Source organism: Bos indicus x Bos taurus, chromosome 27 (genome assembly GCF_003369695.1).
Source record: "Bos indicus x Bos taurus breed Angus x Brahman F1 hybrid chromosome 27, Bos_hybrid_MaternalHap_v2.0, whole genome shotgun sequence".
NCBI classification, from domain to species: domain Eukaryota; kingdom Metazoa; phylum Chordata; class Mammalia; order Artiodactyla; family Bovidae; genus Bos; species Bos indicus x Bos taurus.
In genome coordinates, this window is record NC_040102.1 from 36,299,681 (window position 1) to 36,319,328 (window position 19,648).

At 42.6% G+C, this 19,648-nt stretch overlaps 1 protein-coding gene across 2 annotated transcripts in view; it reads right to left on the minus strand.

Annotated features, from left to right (window-relative positions):
* Positions 1–11,274: 11,274 nt before the first annotated feature.
* The window catches only part of KAT6A (lysine acetyltransferase 6A), a 108,812-nt gene continuing 100,438 nt past the window's right edge, over positions 11,275–19,648 (minus strand). For both annotated transcript variants that reach the window (XM_027530102.1, XM_027530101.1), the window contains exons 16-17: positions 18,711–19,023; positions 11,275–16,694 (exon numbers count right to left, since the gene is read on the minus strand). In XM_027530102.1, the coding sequence (XP_027385903.1) occupies positions 14,044–16,694; positions 18,711–19,023 (2,964 nt within the window). In that variant the 3' untranslated portion in view covers positions 11,275–14,043. The remainder of the gene's footprint in view (positions 16,695–18,710; positions 19,024–19,648) is intronic.

Genomic DNA, 19,648 nt, shown 5'->3' on the forward strand with positions numbered 1-19,648 from the left:
CCTTATAGTCACTGCTGAATTTTCCAAATTTGCTGACATATTGAGTGCAGCACTTTCACAGCATCATCTCTCAGGATTTGAAATAGCTCAACTGGCATTCCATTACCTCCACTAGCTTTGTTCATAGTGATGCTTCCTGAGGCCCATTTGATTTCACATTCCAGAATGTCTGGCTCTAGGTGAGTGATGACACCATCGTGATTATCTGGGTCATGAAGATCTTTTTTGTATAGTTCTTCTGTGTATTCTTGCCACTTCTTAATATCTTCTGCTTCTGCTAGGTCCATACCATTTCTGTCCTTTATTGTGCCCATCTTTGCATGAAATGTTTACTTGGTATCTCTAATTTTCTCGAAGAGATCTCTAGTCTTTCCCATTCTATTGTTTTCCTCTATTTCTTTGCATTGATCACTGAGGAAGGTCTCCCTAACTCTCCTTGCTATTCTTTGGAACTCTGAATTCAGGTGCTTATATCTTTCCTTTTTTCCTTTGCCTTTAGCTTCTCTTCTTTTCTCAGCTATTTGTAAGTCCTCCTCAGACAACCATTTTGCCTTTTTGCATTTCTTTTTCTTGGGGATGGTCTTGATTGCTGCCTCTTGTTACAATGTCACAAACCTCCATCCATACTTCTTCAGGCACTCTGCCTAACAGATCTAATCCCTTGCATCTATTTGTCACTTCCACTGTATAATCGTAAGAAATTTGACTTGACTGAATCGTAAGGTCATACCTGAACGGTCTAGTGGTTTCCCCTACTTTCTTCAGTTTAAGTCTGAATTTGGTAATAAGGAGTTCATGATCTGAGCCACAGTCAGCTCCTGGTCTTGTTTTTGCTGACTGTATGGAGCTTCTCCATCTTTGGTTGCAAAGAATATAATCGATCTGATTTTGGTGTTGACCATCTGGTGGTGTCCCTGTGTAGAGTCTTCTCTTGTGTAGTTGGAAGAGGGTGTTTTCTGTGACCAGTGCATTCTCTTAGCCTTTGAATTGCTGGATGAGTGACAGGACGTGTGTAACTTCAACCGTACCGGGTGATCCCAAGAAGTTTCCAGAAGGAGGTGAACTAATGTGCACTCTGCCAGCAGCTTATGAAAGTTCCATTTTCTTCTCAGTCTCACCAGTGGTTTATATTTTCTCTCCTTTTCACTTTTACTAACCTGGTGGGTACACAGTAGCTGTTCATTTTTCAGACTTTCTTTCTGAATACAGGTGTTTCAATGAAGCCATAAATTTCCCTAAATATGTCTTTGGTTGCATCTTGTGATTTTTAAAATTGTTCAGGAAAAATTTTAATGAATTCAAAAGTGGAGAAAATAGTATAATGAACTCTCCTGTTCTCATTAGCAACTTTCAACATTTATCAGCCCACTGCTAATCTTATGTCTTTTACAACATCACTGGGTTATTTTGAAGCAAATCCCATTCACACATATCCTCTCATTGATATACATATTTTAGCATTTAACTCTAAAAGAAAATTATCTTTCTTTTTGAGAATGGTCTTTTTAAAAAGAAACATGAAATGAAATCATTATACTATACTTAAAGATGTGAATAACACAATAAAATCATAATAAACCTCCAATATGATCCAATACACAGTGTTCAGACTCCGCTGTCTCACAAGCATTTCTAAGCTAATTTCCTAGACTCAGGATTCAAACAAGGTCCCCACACTGCATTTCATGATCATCTCTTAAATCTCTTAAGAGATTCCCACTGCACTGCTGATCTTCCGCCACCTCCTATCTTTCGTTATTCTTTGCAATTTGCCTGTTGGGGAAATTGTCACTTATCCCAGCAAGTTCCTCCCATTCTGGATGTTGCTGACTGCCTCACTGTGGTGCTGTTTAGCATGTTCTACAGTCGCTTGTCTCCTGTACACGGATGGACTGAGGCTGGTTCTGAATCAGGCTGACTTTCTGGCAGGAAGATTTTCACGGATGTGTCCTGGACGCCTCTCTCACTATGATGCTAGCAGTGTTTGATGGTCCCCCCTTGGGCCCCCTATTTCATACGGGTGGCAAACAACTCAGCTTAAAATATTTTCTAATTGTTATTCTTCTGTGGACCATGAATTATCTAAAAGTGTATTTCTTAATTTCTACATATATGGAGATTTTCTAGTCATCTTTCTGTTACCAATTTCCAGCATTATCACAGAGTAGTCAGAAGACTTACTCTGATTTCAGTCCTTTTCAGTCCTTGCCTATTTGTGTTTTTTTTTTTTTTTTCTTTAAAGATTTTTGATGTGGACCATACTAAAAGTCTTTATTGAATTTGCTACAATATTGCTCCTATTTTATGTTTTGGTTTTTTTGGCCACAAGGCAGGGGGGATCTCTGTTCCCCAACCAGAGATCGAATCTAGACACAGATCTTACATTCTGCACAAAACTCAAAACTCTACTCAAGATGGATTATAAACCTAAGTGTAAGACACAAAACTTTGTAAAACTCTCAAAAGATAATTTCGGAGACAACCTAGCTGACCTTGCACATAGCTATGATTTTTCAGAGACACCAAAGGCATGATCCATGAAAGAAGTAGTTAGTGAACTGGACTTCCTTAAAATTTAAAACTTCTGCTCTGCAAGAGACAACATCAAGAAAACAACAAAGTATGTATCTAATAAAGGACTGCTATCCAAAATATACAAGAACTCTTAAAGCTCCACAATAAGAAAAATAACAACATGATTAAATAATGAGCAAAACATCTGAACAGATTCCTCACCAAAGACGACCACGGATTGCAAGCAAGCAAATGAAAAGATATGAAGTGTCATTGTGCTGTGTGCTATGCTGTGTCACTTCAGTCGTGCGTGTTTGGCTATTTGCTACCCTATGGACTGTAGCACGTCAGGCTCCTCTGTCCATGGGATTCTGGAGGTAAGAATACTGGAGTGGGTTGTCACACTCTCCTTCAGAGGATCCTCCTGACCCAGGGATCGAACCACATCTCTTTGTCTCCTGCATTGCCAGGCAGGTTCTTTACCACTAGCACCCCCTGGGAAACCCTCAAAGTGTCATTAATGCTACTGCTGCTGCTAAGTTGCTTCAGTCATGTCCGACTCTGTGCGACCCCAGAGACGGCAGCCCACCAGGCTCCCTGTCCCTGGGATTCTCCAGGCAAGAACAGTGGAGTGGGTTGCCATTTCCTTCTCCAATGCATGAAAGTGAGAAATGAAAGTGAAGTCGCTCAGTTGTGTCTGACATGTATCGACCCCATGGACTGCACCCTACCAGGGTCCTCTGTCCATGGGATTTTCCAGGCAAGAGTACTGGAGTGGGGTGCCATTGCCTTCTCCACAAAGTGTCATTAGGGGACTGTAAATTAATACGACAGTGAGAAACTGTCAGAATGGCCAAAACCTAAAACACTGATAACAGCAAATACTGGTGGGGATGTCAAGCAACAGAAGCTCCTATTCATCGCCAGTGGGATGCAGAGTGGTGTAGCCCCACTGAGGAAGGCAATTTGGCAGCTTCTCAGAAAACTGAACACTCTCCTACTACACAGTCCTTGGGATTTACCCAAATGACTTTAAAACTTATGTCCACACAAAAACTTGCACATGGATGTTTATAGAAGCCTTGTTCATAATTGCCAAAACTTGGAAGCAAATATACACTGTGGCATGTCTAGGCAACAGGATATAATTCAATGATTAAAAAGAATTTTCAAGACATGAAAAGACACTGAAGAACCTTGGATGGACATACCTAGGGGAAAGGACTCCATAGGTATGCTTCCAATTGTATGACATTTTGAAAAAGGCAAAACTAGGGAGACAGTAAAAAAAAAAAAAAAATCAGTGATTGGCAGGGTTTATTATAGAGGAAGAAGGAAATGGCAACCCACTCCAGTGTTCTTGACTGGAGAATCCCAGGGACAAGGGAGCCTGGTGGGCTGCCATCTATGGGGTCGCACAGAGTCGGACACGACTGACGTGACTTAGCAGCAGCAGCAGCAGCAGGGTAGAGGAAAAGATGAACAGGTGGAACCCAGAGGGTTTTCAAGACAGTCAAAACTGTTCCGTATGACACCATGCTGGTGGATACATGATACATATTTGTCAAAATCCATGGAAGCTGTAACACCAGGAGTGAACCCTAATGTAAACTATGAACTGAAGGTGATAATGACGTGAAATGCAGGCTCAGCGACTGTAACAAATGCTCCGTTGTGGGAGAGGGTTCCTTAGTGGGCAAGGTGTGCACACGTGTGGCACAGGCACAGGGTTTTTATAGGAACTTTCTGTATAGGAGCTTTCTAAAACTGCTCCAATAAAGCTTATTAATCTAGAAAGAAATCTCTATGACTGTAGATTTTTTTTTAATTTCTTTTCATAGTTTTTCCATTTTTGCTTTTGGAGTCATGACAATAAGTGTATATACGTATGTAGAATTTTTATAAATTAGTAGTGAATTAAAACTTCATCACTATTAAGTGGTCCTCTTTTAGTAATCCTTTTTGCTTTAAATTCTATTTTATCTCATGTTAATGCAGCTATAGCAGCTTTCCTACTACTATAGTAATTTCCTGACATACCTATTTTTTTATTTAAAATTTTGGATCATCCTTAAGTTTTTGCTCTTTCTCTTATAAACAGCACATAATAGAATTTTAAGAAGATTTTTTGGGTTTTTTTTTCCAAAAAATGTTTAAGAAAGATTGTTTTAATCCTCTAACTTACGTGAAATTGTCATTTTTCATTTTAATGATATGTGTATATAATCAAGTAGATTTACACACATACCAGTTAGTTTGTTTTCCTAAATACTGGTTTAACATTAGAAAAGCATCAATATTTTGGCCACACTGACAGATTATGGGAGAAAAAATATCCTATCCATTCTCAATAGATGCAGAAAAAGCACTTGATAATATTTAACGTACATTTTTGATAAAAACTCTTTTTAAAACACTGGGAACTAAATGAATCTTCTTTCATCTGATGAAGGATATGCCTACTTTTACCATTTAAACAGCACTGTGAGTCCTGAAAAAGGAAAAAGTCATAAAAATTGGAAATAAGAAATAAAACTCTCATTTTAGAGATAATATGACAAAATAGGTAAATAGTCCAAAAATGTGTAGATAAATTATTAGAATTACTAGGTGAATTTTAAAAAGTTACTGGATACAAGGGCAAAATACAAAATCACTGAAATTTTTATATACCAAAAATAAACATAGAATAAATTTTTTAAAGTTAATATTTCAAAAATATTAAAATACAAGAATAAAATAAAAAAGTACAGAACATGTATGCAAAAAAATCAATTAAATTTTTTATATAAATTAAAGAAATCAAACAAATGCATTATGTTAAATGAATGCAACAGTCAGTGCTGTTAAGATGTCAACTTTTGTCAAACTGACTTTAAGGGTCAATCCAATCATAATAAAATGTCATTAGGACTTTTTAAGGAATCCAATAAGCTAATTCTAAAAATATACAGGCAGACAAAAGACCTAGAAGGGTTGGTCTTTCCTGAAGAAGAAGAACAAGTTAAGAGGACTTGCTTTACTTAATATCAAGGCTTATCTTAAGGCTAAAATGATTGAGACAGGATGGATATAGATCAGTGGAACAGGATAAATAGTCCAGACATAGATCTACGCATTGATATATTTTGAATTGTGGTGCTTTCGAATTCATGCTTTTGAACTGTGGTGTTGGAGAAGATTCTTGAGAGTCCCTTGGACTGCAAGGAGATCCAACCAGTCCATCCTAAAGGAAATCAGTCTTGAATATTCACTGGAAGGACTGATGCTGAAGCTGAAACTCCAATCCTCTGGCCATATGATGCAAAGAACCGACTCAATGGAAAAGACCCTGATGCTGGGAAAGATCGAAGGCAGGAGGAGAAGGGGACGACGGAGGGTGAGATGGTTGGATGGCATCACCAACTCGATGGACATGAGTCTGAGCAAGCTCCAGGAGTTGGTGATGGACCGGGAGGCCTGGTGTGCTGCCGTCCATGGGGTTGCAGAGAGTCAGACACAACTGAGTGACTGATCTGAACTGAGTGAAATCTACACATACACGGATAGTTGATTGAGAGAGGTGGCGGAAGACAGAGCGGTGTTAAAACTGTATATCCATACGGGAAGAGAATGAAACTGGTCCCTACCTTGGTTGTGAACAAAAATCAACTTCAGATATTAGCTATGTAGGCAAAACAAGGAGGCTATTATAAGTTACAGAGAATAATATTATAACCTCAGGGTAGGAGAAGATTTCTTAATCCAGGCAGAAAAAGCACTATCCATAAAGGAAAAACTCTGTTCATCAAAAGACGGTTAAGAAAGTAAAAGGCCAATGAGACTAGAAATCAACTGTAAGGAGAAACTGCAAACACATGGGGGCTGAGCAACATGCTGCTAAAGAGGCAAACGGGTCACTGCAGAGATCAAAGAGGAATTAAAGAAAAATGCCTGGAGACAAAAGAAAACAAAAACGCAACAAAGTCTACGGGACGCAACAAAAGCAGTTTAAAAGGGAAGTTTATAGCAATACATCCTACCTCAGGAAACAAGAAAAATCTCAAAGAAACAACCTAATCCCACAACTAAAGCAACTAGAGGAAGAAGAACAAACATAACTCAAAGTTAGTAGAAGGAAAGAAATCATAAAGGTGAGGAAGTAAATGAGAGACAGAAAATAATCAATGAAAAGAAAAGCTTGTTGTTTGAAAAGATAAACCAAATTGATAAAGCTTTAGCCAGACTTGACAAGCAAAAAAAAGGAGATGATCCAAGTCAATAAAGTCAGAAATAAAAAGAAGTTACAAACATCACAGAGATACAAAGGCTCATAGGAGACTATGAACAGTTATACACCAATAAAATGGACGACCTAGAAGAAATGGACAACTTCTTGCTGCTGCTGCTGCTGCTAAGTTGCTTCAGTCGTGTCCGACTCTTCGAGACCCCATAGGCGGCAGCCCACCAGGCTCCCCCATCCCTGAGATTCTCCAGGCAAGAACACTGGAGTGGGTTGCCATTTCCTTCTCCAATGCATGAAAGTGAAAAGTGAAAGTGAAGTCGCTCAGTCGTGTCCGACTCTTAGCGACCTCATGGACTACAGCCCACCAGGCTCCTCCATCCATGGGATTTTCCAGGCAAGAGTACTGGAGTGGGTTGCCATTGCCTTCTCCTGGGCAACTTCTTAGAAAGGTCCAATTTCCCAAGATTGAATCAGGAAGAAACAGAACATATGAACAGACCAATTACCAGCAATGAAATTTAGTCAGTAGTTTTAGAACTCCCAACGAAGATTGGACCAGATGGCTTTACAGGTGAATTCTATCAAACATTTGGCAAAGAGTTAAAGCCTATCCTTCTCAAACTACTCCAAAAAATTGCAGAGAAAGGAACACTTCCAAACTCATTCTATGAGGCTAGCATTATCCTGACACCAAAACCAGACAAAGATATGACAGGAAAAGAAAATTACAGGCCAATATCAATGATGAATATAGATGTAAAAATCCTCACCAAAATACTAACAAACCAAACCCACAATATATTAGAAGGACCATGATCAAGATTTATCCCAGGGATGGAAGGATTTTTCCATATCTGCAAGTCCATCAATGTGATACACCACATTGACAAATTGAAGAATAAACACTATACAATTATCTCAATAACTGCAGTAAAAGCCTTTGGTAAAATTTAATATCCATTTATGATTAAAACTCTCGAGAAAGTGGGCATAGAGGGGACATACTTCAACATAAAGGCTGTATATAACAAACCCACAGCTAATATCATTCTCAACAGCGAAAAGCTGAAAGCATTCCTTCTCAGATCAGGAACAAGACAAGGGTGCCCACTCACCACTTTTATTCAACAGAGTGTTAGAAGTCCCAGCTGCAGCAAGCAGACAAGAAAAAGAAATAAAAGGAATATAAATTGGAAAAGAAGTCAAACTGTCACTGTTTGCAAATGACATGAAAACCCTAAAGATGCCACCAGCAAACGACTAATCCGAGAGTTCATAAATGAATTCAGTAAGGCTCCAGGACACAAACTGTGTAGAAATCTGTTTCATTTCTGTACACTAACAAGAAACTATCAGCAAGATAAACCACGGAAATGAGCCCATTGACAATCACACCAAAAGAGAATAAAATACCTTGGCGCCCCAAAGAAATAACTAAGATAGGCTGTAGTGCCTGGCTGCGACCTCTCTGGCTTTGTTTTCCTTTGTGATTCTAATAGAATTTGTTTCTCAGCCTTCCACGGTTGTTCTTCCAATATTTCATACTATTTAGTTTCAGATTCAAGACTTTCTTTCCATCAAGGACAAAATAGATATGCAACAAACAACAAAGGTTTACTGTCGTCAGTGTCTTGTAAAATAAAAACCTATAATGGAAAATAATTTAAAAAATAATATATGTGTATAACTGGATCACCTTGCTATGCACATTGTAAGTGAACTATACATCAATACAATACATATATTAAGAAAAAAAAACTTTCGGGGATGCCAAGTTAGGGGTTCTAGTCAATTCTAGGTTGTTTTTTTTTTTTTCCCTTAAATAGGAGCTGGACAATCTTTTTTTTTTAATTGTGTAATTATTCCATTTTTGCAAGAGGTCCTTGCCTGTAGCAAAGCCTTTGTCACTGTCTCCTAGTCAACATACAACCGCTCTTTCTCTGGAAAACTATCAAATTCAGTCCTTTTGACACAATTGACTACAGCTGCTTTCTTCTACTTTCTTTTAAAAAGAAAATGAAATCAACCAATGTTATTAAATGGAATACATCAATTAAACAATTAGAGCCTGCCTGTACATGAGGCAGAGCCTCCGTTCTGGCAGAGGTTTTGTGTACACATGTCTTTCTTTACTTTGTTCACCAGAGACTTTGAACTTAGGATAATAGCTGAAGGGCTTTAAATGACATTTTCAAAAATAGAAGATTCTGAGACTCAGAAATCTCTTTAAGGCCAGTGTAAATAACTTGAAAGGTGATCTGAATGGCTGGTGTCGAGGCATGAACTGGATGTAAGTTTTCTAACGCATATTCATAGAAACCCCGGGGAGTCCCAGCTGTAGTTCTCCGGTGTAGGCACAGCTGATGGATTTATCTCAGTTCACCTGCTTGCCTTTGCTTGCTCTTTGTGCATGCATAGACTAAAAACGGTTAAAAACGAACATGTCACCCTAGAAACGTTTAACTTTTTTTTTTATGTCACTTAAATGAGGCTCTCAGAAATGTCTGTTATTATAGAGTTACATGTTAGAACTTTTTTTCTTGCTAACAAGAATGTATCTCTCATTCTCAAAAAGTTTATTATTCACAACAGTTGCAGGAGAACAATTCCCTATGTCTTTCTCCGGTTTCAGAAGAGTTCAGAAAGCCAAAGCCCACCATACTCCATGGCTTCCCTTATTTCAGGCAAAAATTATACCTGCCACCTTTCCGAGGTTTCTGTGTAATCTGTGTACCAATCTTTAGGCTCCTTATTGATGTAGCAAGGAATCACAGTTAAGCCCAATTTGTAGCTGTCACTCTGCAAAGCAAATCCATGGATCTTGGCTGTGTTAGGTAACCACACTGACTCACATAACAAACCCAACCTGCCCTTTAACAGAAATTTATTAATAGATGAGCTGGGTTTTGTTCAGGGGATTTTTGGCTTTTAATTGGACGACCATGCTCAATAATTACAGACATTTGACAATATAAATGTCACTCTGCAGGGTCTTGGGTTCACATACAGATGTGTCGCTTGAATTTTTAGATGTAAGTTACATGAAGAGTATGGTGCTCCTCCCCACTGCCACCACTTGTCTGTTTACTCTGCCGGGCCAACAACAGGGCCAACAACAATCAGTTTTTCCTCTTTGCACTATGCTTTCCAATTGTCATCTTTATGAAAAATCAAGAGGCAGGACAAAAAACACCACACCCAGCACCGGGTGTCCCAGGGAGATCCTAAAACAGTAATTCTCACCTGAAGAGCTGGGGCCGTCATGCCGACCCCTGATGTTCAGTGAGTGCACGGGGCTGTCCCCCACAGTACAGAGGGGTCGGTCCACCTGGGATGCTCAGAGGGACTGCATGGGAAGCATGGGAGCTTCAGAGGAACTTCCGGAAGCCTAAGAAGGAAGGCGCAGCAGCAGATCCTATAGTACCGGACCAAGGCGCTCAGCCATACACAGACGTCAAGGGTGTGGTCCTTTCCTCTCCCACCCACCTGCTGAGAGTGAAAAGGCCAGATGGCGAAGAAAAGAGAGGCCCTCCTCACCTGATCACTTGGGAGCTGGCCACACATGGAATTACTCCAGTTTTACACGCAATACGTAGTGGGGGTTGCTCACACTTAAAAGAAGCCTATTTGGTCACATCATCTTCTTGGTAGAAAAATCAGAATTGTTGCATGTTGAAATCACTTAAAGCAGGGAGTTTGCAGTAGCAAAGGCAGTGTATGTTTTTGAGACAATTCACTACTAACCGCGTAGTGCAGTGACGACCTTGGGTCCAAGTTGTGACCACTGAAGCAAGCAAATAGGGGGGAAAAAACACACGTTTATTTTTCTGAAGATGACGTGGCCTAAAACTCCAATGGCACAAAGTTTAGAACAAATGTCTGCTGTGAACATGATTCACATCCACTTCCTAAACTCCTAACTCAGCAGCAAAGGGCATCAGATCAAGTTAGGAGGGCATGAAAACCTGCATCTGCCTCGCCTCCCTACCCTAAACAGCTGTCAGTTTCCCAAAGCAAAGTCGGATTCTGGAATCTGCCTTATACCCAAAATTCTTAGATGAGAGGCGAGAACAGTAACTCAGAAAATATAAAAAAAATGATTGATGTTTACGACCCGGATTTTTGGCAAACCTTCCTAGATTACACAATCAGGTCAACTGAGATAAGAAAAAACACTGCTTTGTTCCACTTCTGGGAGCTACTTGTTACTGCGACTGTATTTTTTTTTTTTTTTTTTGGTTGGCTGAATTACAACCCCTTTAAAAGTTTTTCAAATGGGTCCCCATCCCCCACCAAAAAACCCCACCAAAGTGAGGTTCTAATACCATTTTCTCTGGAAAAGGGGAAACTATCTATATTCTTGGAAATGAAACATTATTTGAATCAAAACTGAAATTTCAAAGCAAAGGTCATATACTTAATACTTGCTAGCTGAAGAGGAGTGTGAAAAGGCTAATATTCCTGAGTTTGTGTATAGAAAAAGAATCAGAAAATTTGAAGCACTCGGGAGAAAAATTCCACTTGCAAGACAGACATCCAAAATGGCTCAACATAATTTATTTTTTTTTTTTAATGTTAAAATGTACAGAGTTCTTTTGAAAGTACTTGCTAGAAAGGGGGAAAAAAAAGTGATATTACATACAGGAGAGGAAGGAGACCGGCTGGCCCAGGAGCGCGTGACATGGAGAAGTACGAAGGCATCTAGGCACCCCTTCCCCGTAGCTTACAAGTCACCATGAACAAAGTACAAAGAGGTTACAAAACAGGAAAAGCAAATATAAACAGACAGGAATAGACTTAGCTTCATTTGTACATGCGGCTTTTAGAGGCATCTGGAGCTCTATTCACACACTCTAGAGATCTCTTTAAAGAGAATTTTTATCTTTCTTAAAATAGTTTTTAATATTCTACAACAAAGATAAAAAATTTTAAAGATGGAATGAAATGAAAAAGCTCTTATTTTAAAAGGCATCAAAGTCACTAACAGTGAGTTTTTTAAATTTCTTTTTTTAGAAGATTACCCAAGTTATCTTGCTAAAAATACATTTTTTTTTAAACAGAAGTGAAAAAATGACAGGTACCAATATTACTGTGTTGGATAATTTCTTTTATAATATAGAAAAGAACATTTTCTCTACAATAGTTCTAAAGTCACAAAAAGGCTTGTGGAAAAAGGGAGCTGCCCGATTGAAAATTGTTTTTTTTTTTTTTTTTTTTAAAAAGAAACAAAACCAAACACAACCGCAAACCAACAGAAACTGAATTCACGGCCCTCCTTTCAACAGCTTCTCCTTCTGCCCTGACCCACCCTCCTCCCAAGACACCTCCCTCCCCACCCACCCCGTCCCCACCCCAACCAGGAAGCAATGACAGCGCTGAAGAGTCGGCAGAGGGCAGCACAGGGCACGTTCTACACACGGGACGGGGGCTGGAAAGGTATATACAGAGACTGGTCCTACTCAGCCTTGCGCATGCTCAGAATGCTCAGACAGCGGTTAGGAGGCGGGATTCTGCCTTGTTCTACCTAACACGTTTAATTGAGAAAGTCAATTAAAGTGTGTGTATATATATTAAAAAAACCAACAAACCTGTGCATTTGAAAAAATTTAATGCCTAATTTGTTACTTCAAAAATTTATCTATATAAAATGTACAAATAAAGGAGAGAATTTAACGCTTACAGGTATTTCTTTAAGCAGTACTTCCTCCTTTTGGATATTTGACTGCACATACCAAGTGGTATAATAGTGTCCATCTTCCAATGATGGAACATATATACGTATATATATATACACACATATATATATACTTCTATATATATATATGTTTTTTTTAACCTATCCCTGGAGCAAGTGACAAGAGAATGGGCGAACTGGCTGCACAAGAGAAAAGAGAATGAAGTTGGAAGTGACATAGGAGCCTGCCAAAACCCTGCTGTCCAGATCTGCCCGACTATGCTGGTGGTTGGTCGATCCCTCTTCTCCTCAGCCTCTCCCCGGGGAGGGGCCGCGCATCCCGATTCACAGGGGAAGGGACTTAGGATCTCAAAAGACAAAGGAAAACTAGAGGTATGTTATCACTGAAGTAGCTATAAGACTCACGCCACGGTCTCCCTCACAACACGCTATCTGCGTCATCTCTTCCAACACAAAGTAAACAGTGTCAAAGGTTAGTCAGGTATTTCTCAAGCCGCTGACGTGTACAGTCATCCGCCAACCCTTTAGATGAGGACGTCAGAGGCTCATCGCCACATCACCGGGGACTATTGTTCACTCTAATCACAGTCAGGAAGGCTCGAGAATCGAGACCCTTAAGAGTCTCAAGGTATGTACTAAAATCAAGAGGCTGCGTGGAATTATGTGCGTATGGCTGATTCACCAGGTGGTAAAAAAAACAAGAGGTTACATTCCTCTTTTGATTGTTAACTGACCATCTATTCCTCCAAGGCTGGATCAGGATTGCAAACAGCTTTCCTCTGAGATTCTGCTGTTAATTGAGACTTACAGTATTTTTGTGTCTCTGAGTGCTGAGTGGGAGTAGTTTTTAAAAAATTATATTACACTTGATCTAAGAAAAACAAACATTTCAATGAAGTCCATCTATAAAGAAACATTCTTGGGGAAAGGTTTCAAGAGGTGTGTGTGTGCGCGTGTGTGTATGTGTAGGGAGTGGAGGGGATTTCAGGAGGAGAAGCATTTTCCTGCCTCGCTTTATTAATAATAATAATAATAATATTAACAATAATAATAAGTTTAAGGAGCTTGGGTTGTTCTCCATGTCCCCTTCCGAGTCTCCCATAAGTGCCTCCTGCTGGAATGAAGTAGGGAATGAAAGGCTGGGTGTGGAGGAAAAGGGTCTGGCTAACCCTCGAGATGTATATGTAACATTTAAAAATGACGACACTGGGAGCTGCAAACACTTGAGGGGAAACATACATTTTAAAATAAAATAAAGATAATTCACTTTTACACAAGTTCTGTCCATGTGGCGTGTAAAGAAAGTAAGGCTCTTTTTAATTATGAAAAGATTTCTGTGCATGTTTCCCCGATCCCCAAATCCGTTTTTAGATGAGTTCTATTGTAAAATGTTCACGATTGTGAAGAAAACCAAAACCCAGAACAAAATGAACCCCCCAAAAAAGAGAAGACCAGGTTTTCTAAAAAATAAAATAAACCAAAGAAAAATTCCTCTAAATCTACAGCAATATTTTAACTGGAAAAAAAGGTCCATTTTTCTCTGGTTTGTCAGTATAAAAGGTTCCTTTATTTATATATATTTAGGTTCTGAACTGCAAGTCCATCTTGCTCATCTTCTCATGTAAGGTCCGTTGAGCGACTGCTTGGGCACGCCCGCCGCGTTCATGTAGCTGTGATGGGAGGGGCCCGTGTACATCACGTTTCCGTGCGGGCTCGGCTGCATAGGCTGCTGGGGGTAGGCCTGGCCCCCCATCACCCCCATCTGCATCTGCATAGGATACTGTGCTGTCTGGTTCATGTAGGCCGGGTTACTATGGTAACTGCTGTTCATCATGGGCTGGGTCATTCGATAGCTGTTCATGGCGTTCAGGGTGTTCATATTCATGGAATTGACATTATAGGCAGGGGTGGGCATCAAGTTCACCCCCATGTTCATGCCACGCTGCACGGCCAAGGCACGTGGGCCGGCCTGCATGGCGACCGCGGGCGGGCTGCGGCCGTACAGCTGCTGCTGGTGAGCCGCCGCGGAGGGCAGGGGCGCTGACTTGGAGCGGATGGAAATGTGCCCCTTGACGGGCATCTGCCCTTGCAGCCTCTGAGTGTGGGGAATGCCAATGTTGGTGGCAGACATGTTGCACTGCAGCAGAGGGGACGTGAGGTTCATGGTGGTGGAGGCCAAGTTCGGGGGCGGTGTCATGGTGGCTTGTGCTTGAGGGGTCCCTGCTAAGGGATGCGATGGAGCCAGCTGAGCCAGTCCCGTGTTGGACAGAGAAACACTGGTTGCATAGGAAGTCACAGCAGGAGAATGGCTATAAGGCATGGCATGGGGGTCCATAATGGTGTTGGTCAGCTGCTGCAACTTGGCCAGACTGAAGGTGGCCGACGGCTGGGAGTAGCTGCCGGCCCCGAAGTCCCCGGGGATCCGCTCGTAGATGCTGATGTTCCCCGCACTGCCGGACTCGGGGATCTCCATGATCATGGGCGCCGGAGTGAAGCTGTTGTTCATGCTGCACTGCGACAGCGGGGGCTGCTGCTGGGGCGGGGGTGGGGGCTGTGGCTGCTGGGGCGGCGGCGGGGGTGGGGGCGGCGGCTGGGCAGGCGGTGGGGGCGGGGCTGGCGGCTGAGGCTGTGGCGGTGGAGGCTGCTGCGATGGCTGGGGCGGCGGCGGCTGCTGAGTGCTGGGAGGCCTCTCAACGGCACAGCTCTGTGGGGACTTGATGCCACAGTTGGCAGCGGGCGGGACGCTACTCTGTGGCATCAGGCTGCAGCCGCCACCCATGCCAGCCATCTGCTGGGTGACCACGCAGCTGTTCTGGGTGAGGCTGCTGGAGGACGACAGGCCGTAGGAGCAGCTGCTCTGGGAGGAGCTGTTCCCACAGATGCTGCTGCCCATAGTGGAGTCGTAGCTGCTGGGGTTCTCGTAGTTCTCTGTGGTGCTCTCAATGCTGCCCAGGTCGCTGAAGCCGCTGTCCACCACCTGCTGGGAGTGGTCGGATACGGAAGGCACATCCATCATGGGGCTGGTCTCCATGTTCTGCATAGACGGGGCGGACAGGGATCCTTGCTCCGGGCTGATCTGGGTGTAGCCCCCTTCGAGGGCGGGCACGCTGGGGCTGCTGACCGAGCGCACCGACTGGCTGGGGTGGGACTGGACGGAGGACAGCGGGCTGTTGTGCTCAGAGGCGTGGCAGTCCTCCACCAGGGCCAGTGGCGGGTCCTCGTCGGCTTGCGTGTAACTCTGCAGCGTCTGGCAGGCGGCCAGAGTCTCCTCGCAGTCCTGGTAGGCGCCCTCATGCTCGCCGCGCTCCTCCTGCGTCAGGGACTGCACGGCCTGCACCGTCTCCAGGTCCAGCTCGCTGTGCGGGATCTCCTCCTCCTCCTTCAGCTCCAGCAGCTCCTCCTTCGAGCGCGAGTCCTCCTCGCGGTCGTCCTCAGAGCCCGGCATGTGCTCCGACACCACGGACGCATCGTGCGAAGTCTGCTCCTCCTCGGAATCCGGCTCCGTCTCCTCCTTGTCTTTCGGGTTCTCCCCACTGCCCTGCACATTAGGATCTAAAAAAGCCTCCCGGCCGCCAGGCTCCTCCTTGACGCCCTCCCGCGCCGGCGGCTCCCCCGGCTCCTCCTCCTTCTTGGCGGGCTCCAGGTGGCCGTCGTCCTCGTCGTCCGCATCGTGGTCTTCGCTCTGGTTTGTCTCTGCGGCCGTGTCCTCCTCCTCCTCGGGCTCCGGCCTGGCCAGCTCCTGCGGCGCCTCCTCCGACGGCCGCTGCTCTGCCGGGACGCGGGGCTTCTCCTCTTCCTCACCGGCCTCGGGCTCCTTGGCTTCGGCCTCCGGGCTGCTGGGTTCGGCGGGAGAGGCCGCCGCCCTGACGTCACTGCTGGTGGTGTCCTCCTCCTCCCCCTCCTCGACCTCCTCCGCTTCCAGGGGCAGCTCCTCCTCTTCCTTCCTTTCCTCCGTTAAAGGCAAGTCTTCTTGGGGTTCAACAGTTTCTTCGCTTTCTTCCATTTTGGATTTACGTCCCGCTTTCGGAAGGGGGACGATGGGCTCAACGATGCACTCTTGAGCAGAGAGGGGCACCATCTCCCGACTCAGCTTAAAGCCCGGCTTGCGACCAGGTCTCTTTTTCCAGTGGACTGGTTTGCGGCTCTTGCCCTTGGGCCATCCCTTCTTCTTCTTCATGGGCGTGGATGTATCTGGCTCAAGTGGAGCGTCCTTCACATCACATTTTCTCAAGAGAGACACTGGCTTTAGGACAGGAGTGTCTGCACAGGAAGGATAAAAAATAAAATACATTACAGGATCTTGTATCTGCTAGTGCCTTTGTCCGAGCCCACATGTACAACAGAAATGATTTTATTATCACCCCAAACTCCCGACTATCTTCATTTCTAAGTTAAGAATCGAAAGGAGAAACCTATTTCATGATATCTTCTGAAGTCACAGAGGGAAGTGGCAGAACAAGGAAAAGAATTCTGGTCCACCCACCAGGTTCAAGTGCATCATCAAAGCCAACTGCACATCTTTGGGAAGTTACCCTAAGACTCAGGATCATCATTTAAAAAATGGAGATAAGCTTTACAAGGACACATACTAGTAGTGCTCAGAGCTACTTTAGACAAGCTGTCTTTACCATATAAGTTACATATCAGCTCACTTATCCCTCCCCCCCATTTATCTTATTGCTTTGGTTTTCTTAGTTTCTACAAAATCATTACTTCAGGTAATATCATGAGCCAGCTACTCCAGGCCATGTCTGAGCAATCCTACAGGAACACTTCCCAGCCAGTGTTGTGTTTGTGTAAAAAGAGCTGCAAGACATGTAGTCCTGGACAAATACTGACCTGAAGCAAAGGGTTTACTAGAAATAAATTTGATATTAGCATCACTTTCTCACCATCACTTTTTCTAAAAACTATGAAATATCCATAGCATAAAATTTACCATTTTAACATTTTTGGGTGTACAGTCTGGTGCAACATTAAGTACATCCACATTTCCATTAATTTTTAAAAAGAAGACCAGCAAGGTAGGAACAGGAATTTTTTTTAGGGGATGGGGAATGGAAGTAGTAGGACTAAAAAAGTATAGTTACCAGTAGTAACCTGAAAATAAACAAAGGAAATGGCTACATTAGAGAAAATTCTGTTCAATAGAACTTAGAGGATACTATTTTAATCTATGATGATATAAGACAGAATTTTGCAAAAGTGCCACATTCTTTACTTTACAAAATAAATTTTTAGTTTCCTAGTTACATATCTCAAAATATAACACAATAAAATTCTGGAAAATCATGCACAATAAAGCAAAAAACTTAAGTCATCACTACGTTAAAACTATTGATTATACAAAAACACGAGACTGAAGAAAATGCAAGTTGTCTACTAGATTTGAAATTGAGTGAATTTATTTTTAAAAGCCCAAATAGTCAGTACATAAAAGTTATAGGTTTATGCACCAAGCATGGACGTGATTCCTCTGAATTCGCCCAGCAAAGCACAGCAGCTCAGTGTGACCCCAGCAAGGACGCCACACAGCACAAGGCAGGAAGTTCCGGCAACGATGTGAACAACTAGTTTGGGACCCAAGTCATATATCAGCCCCTTCTTTTCATCTTTAAAGAGAAAACGACAACCAGTCTAATCACCGGATTTTTAGCTATGCCATAAAATTTAACTTATTTTGAGGTACTGTTCCCCTTTTAATTAGAAATTTACTACTCGTTGAATAAGACATATTACAGATACAATTCAGGAACAGATTTGAAGCAAGTCCAATTTACACGAGTCTGACCTTACTCGAGAGCCACTTCTAAGCACTTAGTCATTTAACTGTATTTACTGAGTGCTTATTTTAACCACTCAGCATACACAATTAGCAAAACAGGCCAGGTCTGTAGACAGTGCACTCCAGTAAAGGGTTATTAATTATCTTCTTTACGCTAAGTCTCATCCACCCATTAACTAAAGACACACATAATGGCCGAGAAAGGACTAGGCAAAAAGAACAATTTCCGAACAGCAAGATTACTATCTGCTGAGGCAAAAACAGGTGCTATGGGGGAACTGGGAAAAAACACTCCGAAAAAAGGACAGAGAAGTAAGGCAGAAGGTGAGTATGAGCACACTGGACACAGCTCTTCGGGGGCTGCAAGTCGTTCTGCACTTGCTCGGTGGGTCATCTGCCCCTCACCCTCTCTGCTGGAGGTTTTGCAGCTACTACTGCTGTATCTTTCAAAACCAGGAAACTACAACAAGCAACCGCTCTGTGAAACATACCATCAGCATCATCTGACTCTTCATCATCGTCTTCATCTTTAGACTTCCTCTTAGAATCAGACCGACACCTGAGAACGTCCTGGGAGGCCAAGCGATGGAAGTACCCTCGAGAGAAGAGTTCACTCTCATCCTCTTCTTCCTCCTCCTCATCAATCTCGAACGTTGGCTCTAATCTCGGCATCGGCCTCTCGGAGTCGGAGTCTTCAAAAGGCTCGTCCAAGACCTCCGTGGTCTCAGAAATGGTCTCTGTGACAACACTGCTATTGTGGTGTTTGCGTTTTCGGACTCTCCTTCTTCGGTGAAGAATTGGTTTCTATTTGAGAGAGAAAGAAGCATTTTATTTACGGTAATGAACACCGTCATTTTCATTAATAACACGATTAATAGTTTTTAAACCTGACACAATTAGCACGTATCAAATGAGTGCTGTTTGCCAAAAGACATTTTGAACATTATTTCAAAATACCATAGTTAAGATACTATATATACATAAAGTGTCATAGATACAAAAAGGATCACTGAAAACAACTTTGTAAAAGAACAGAGGAAAGAGTGGATGTTATCATTCCCCTACTAACAGTCCAGGTACATTTAGTACCCTAGGGAGCAGCCTATTTCAATACTGAAATGACACAAAGGCTAGTCTCTTCTCTTTTCCTCAAAAGAGAAAAGAAGAAATAAAACACCGTACATCTCACAGCTCCACTGTGCGTGTCAGCAGAACCACCAGGAAGGCCGCCTTCCACTGTCATGCACTATCCACAGAGAGCTACAGTGGAGCCTGGGAATGTGGAGTCGGGATAGATCTCCTTGGTGTTAGCGAGCATTTCAGAAATAAAACAAGTCTGGTGTTGGGACGTGGCACATTAGGCATACTTCTGTACTAGGGTTGATCTAACATCTTAAATCACATAATAGATATCACAAAATGGTATCAT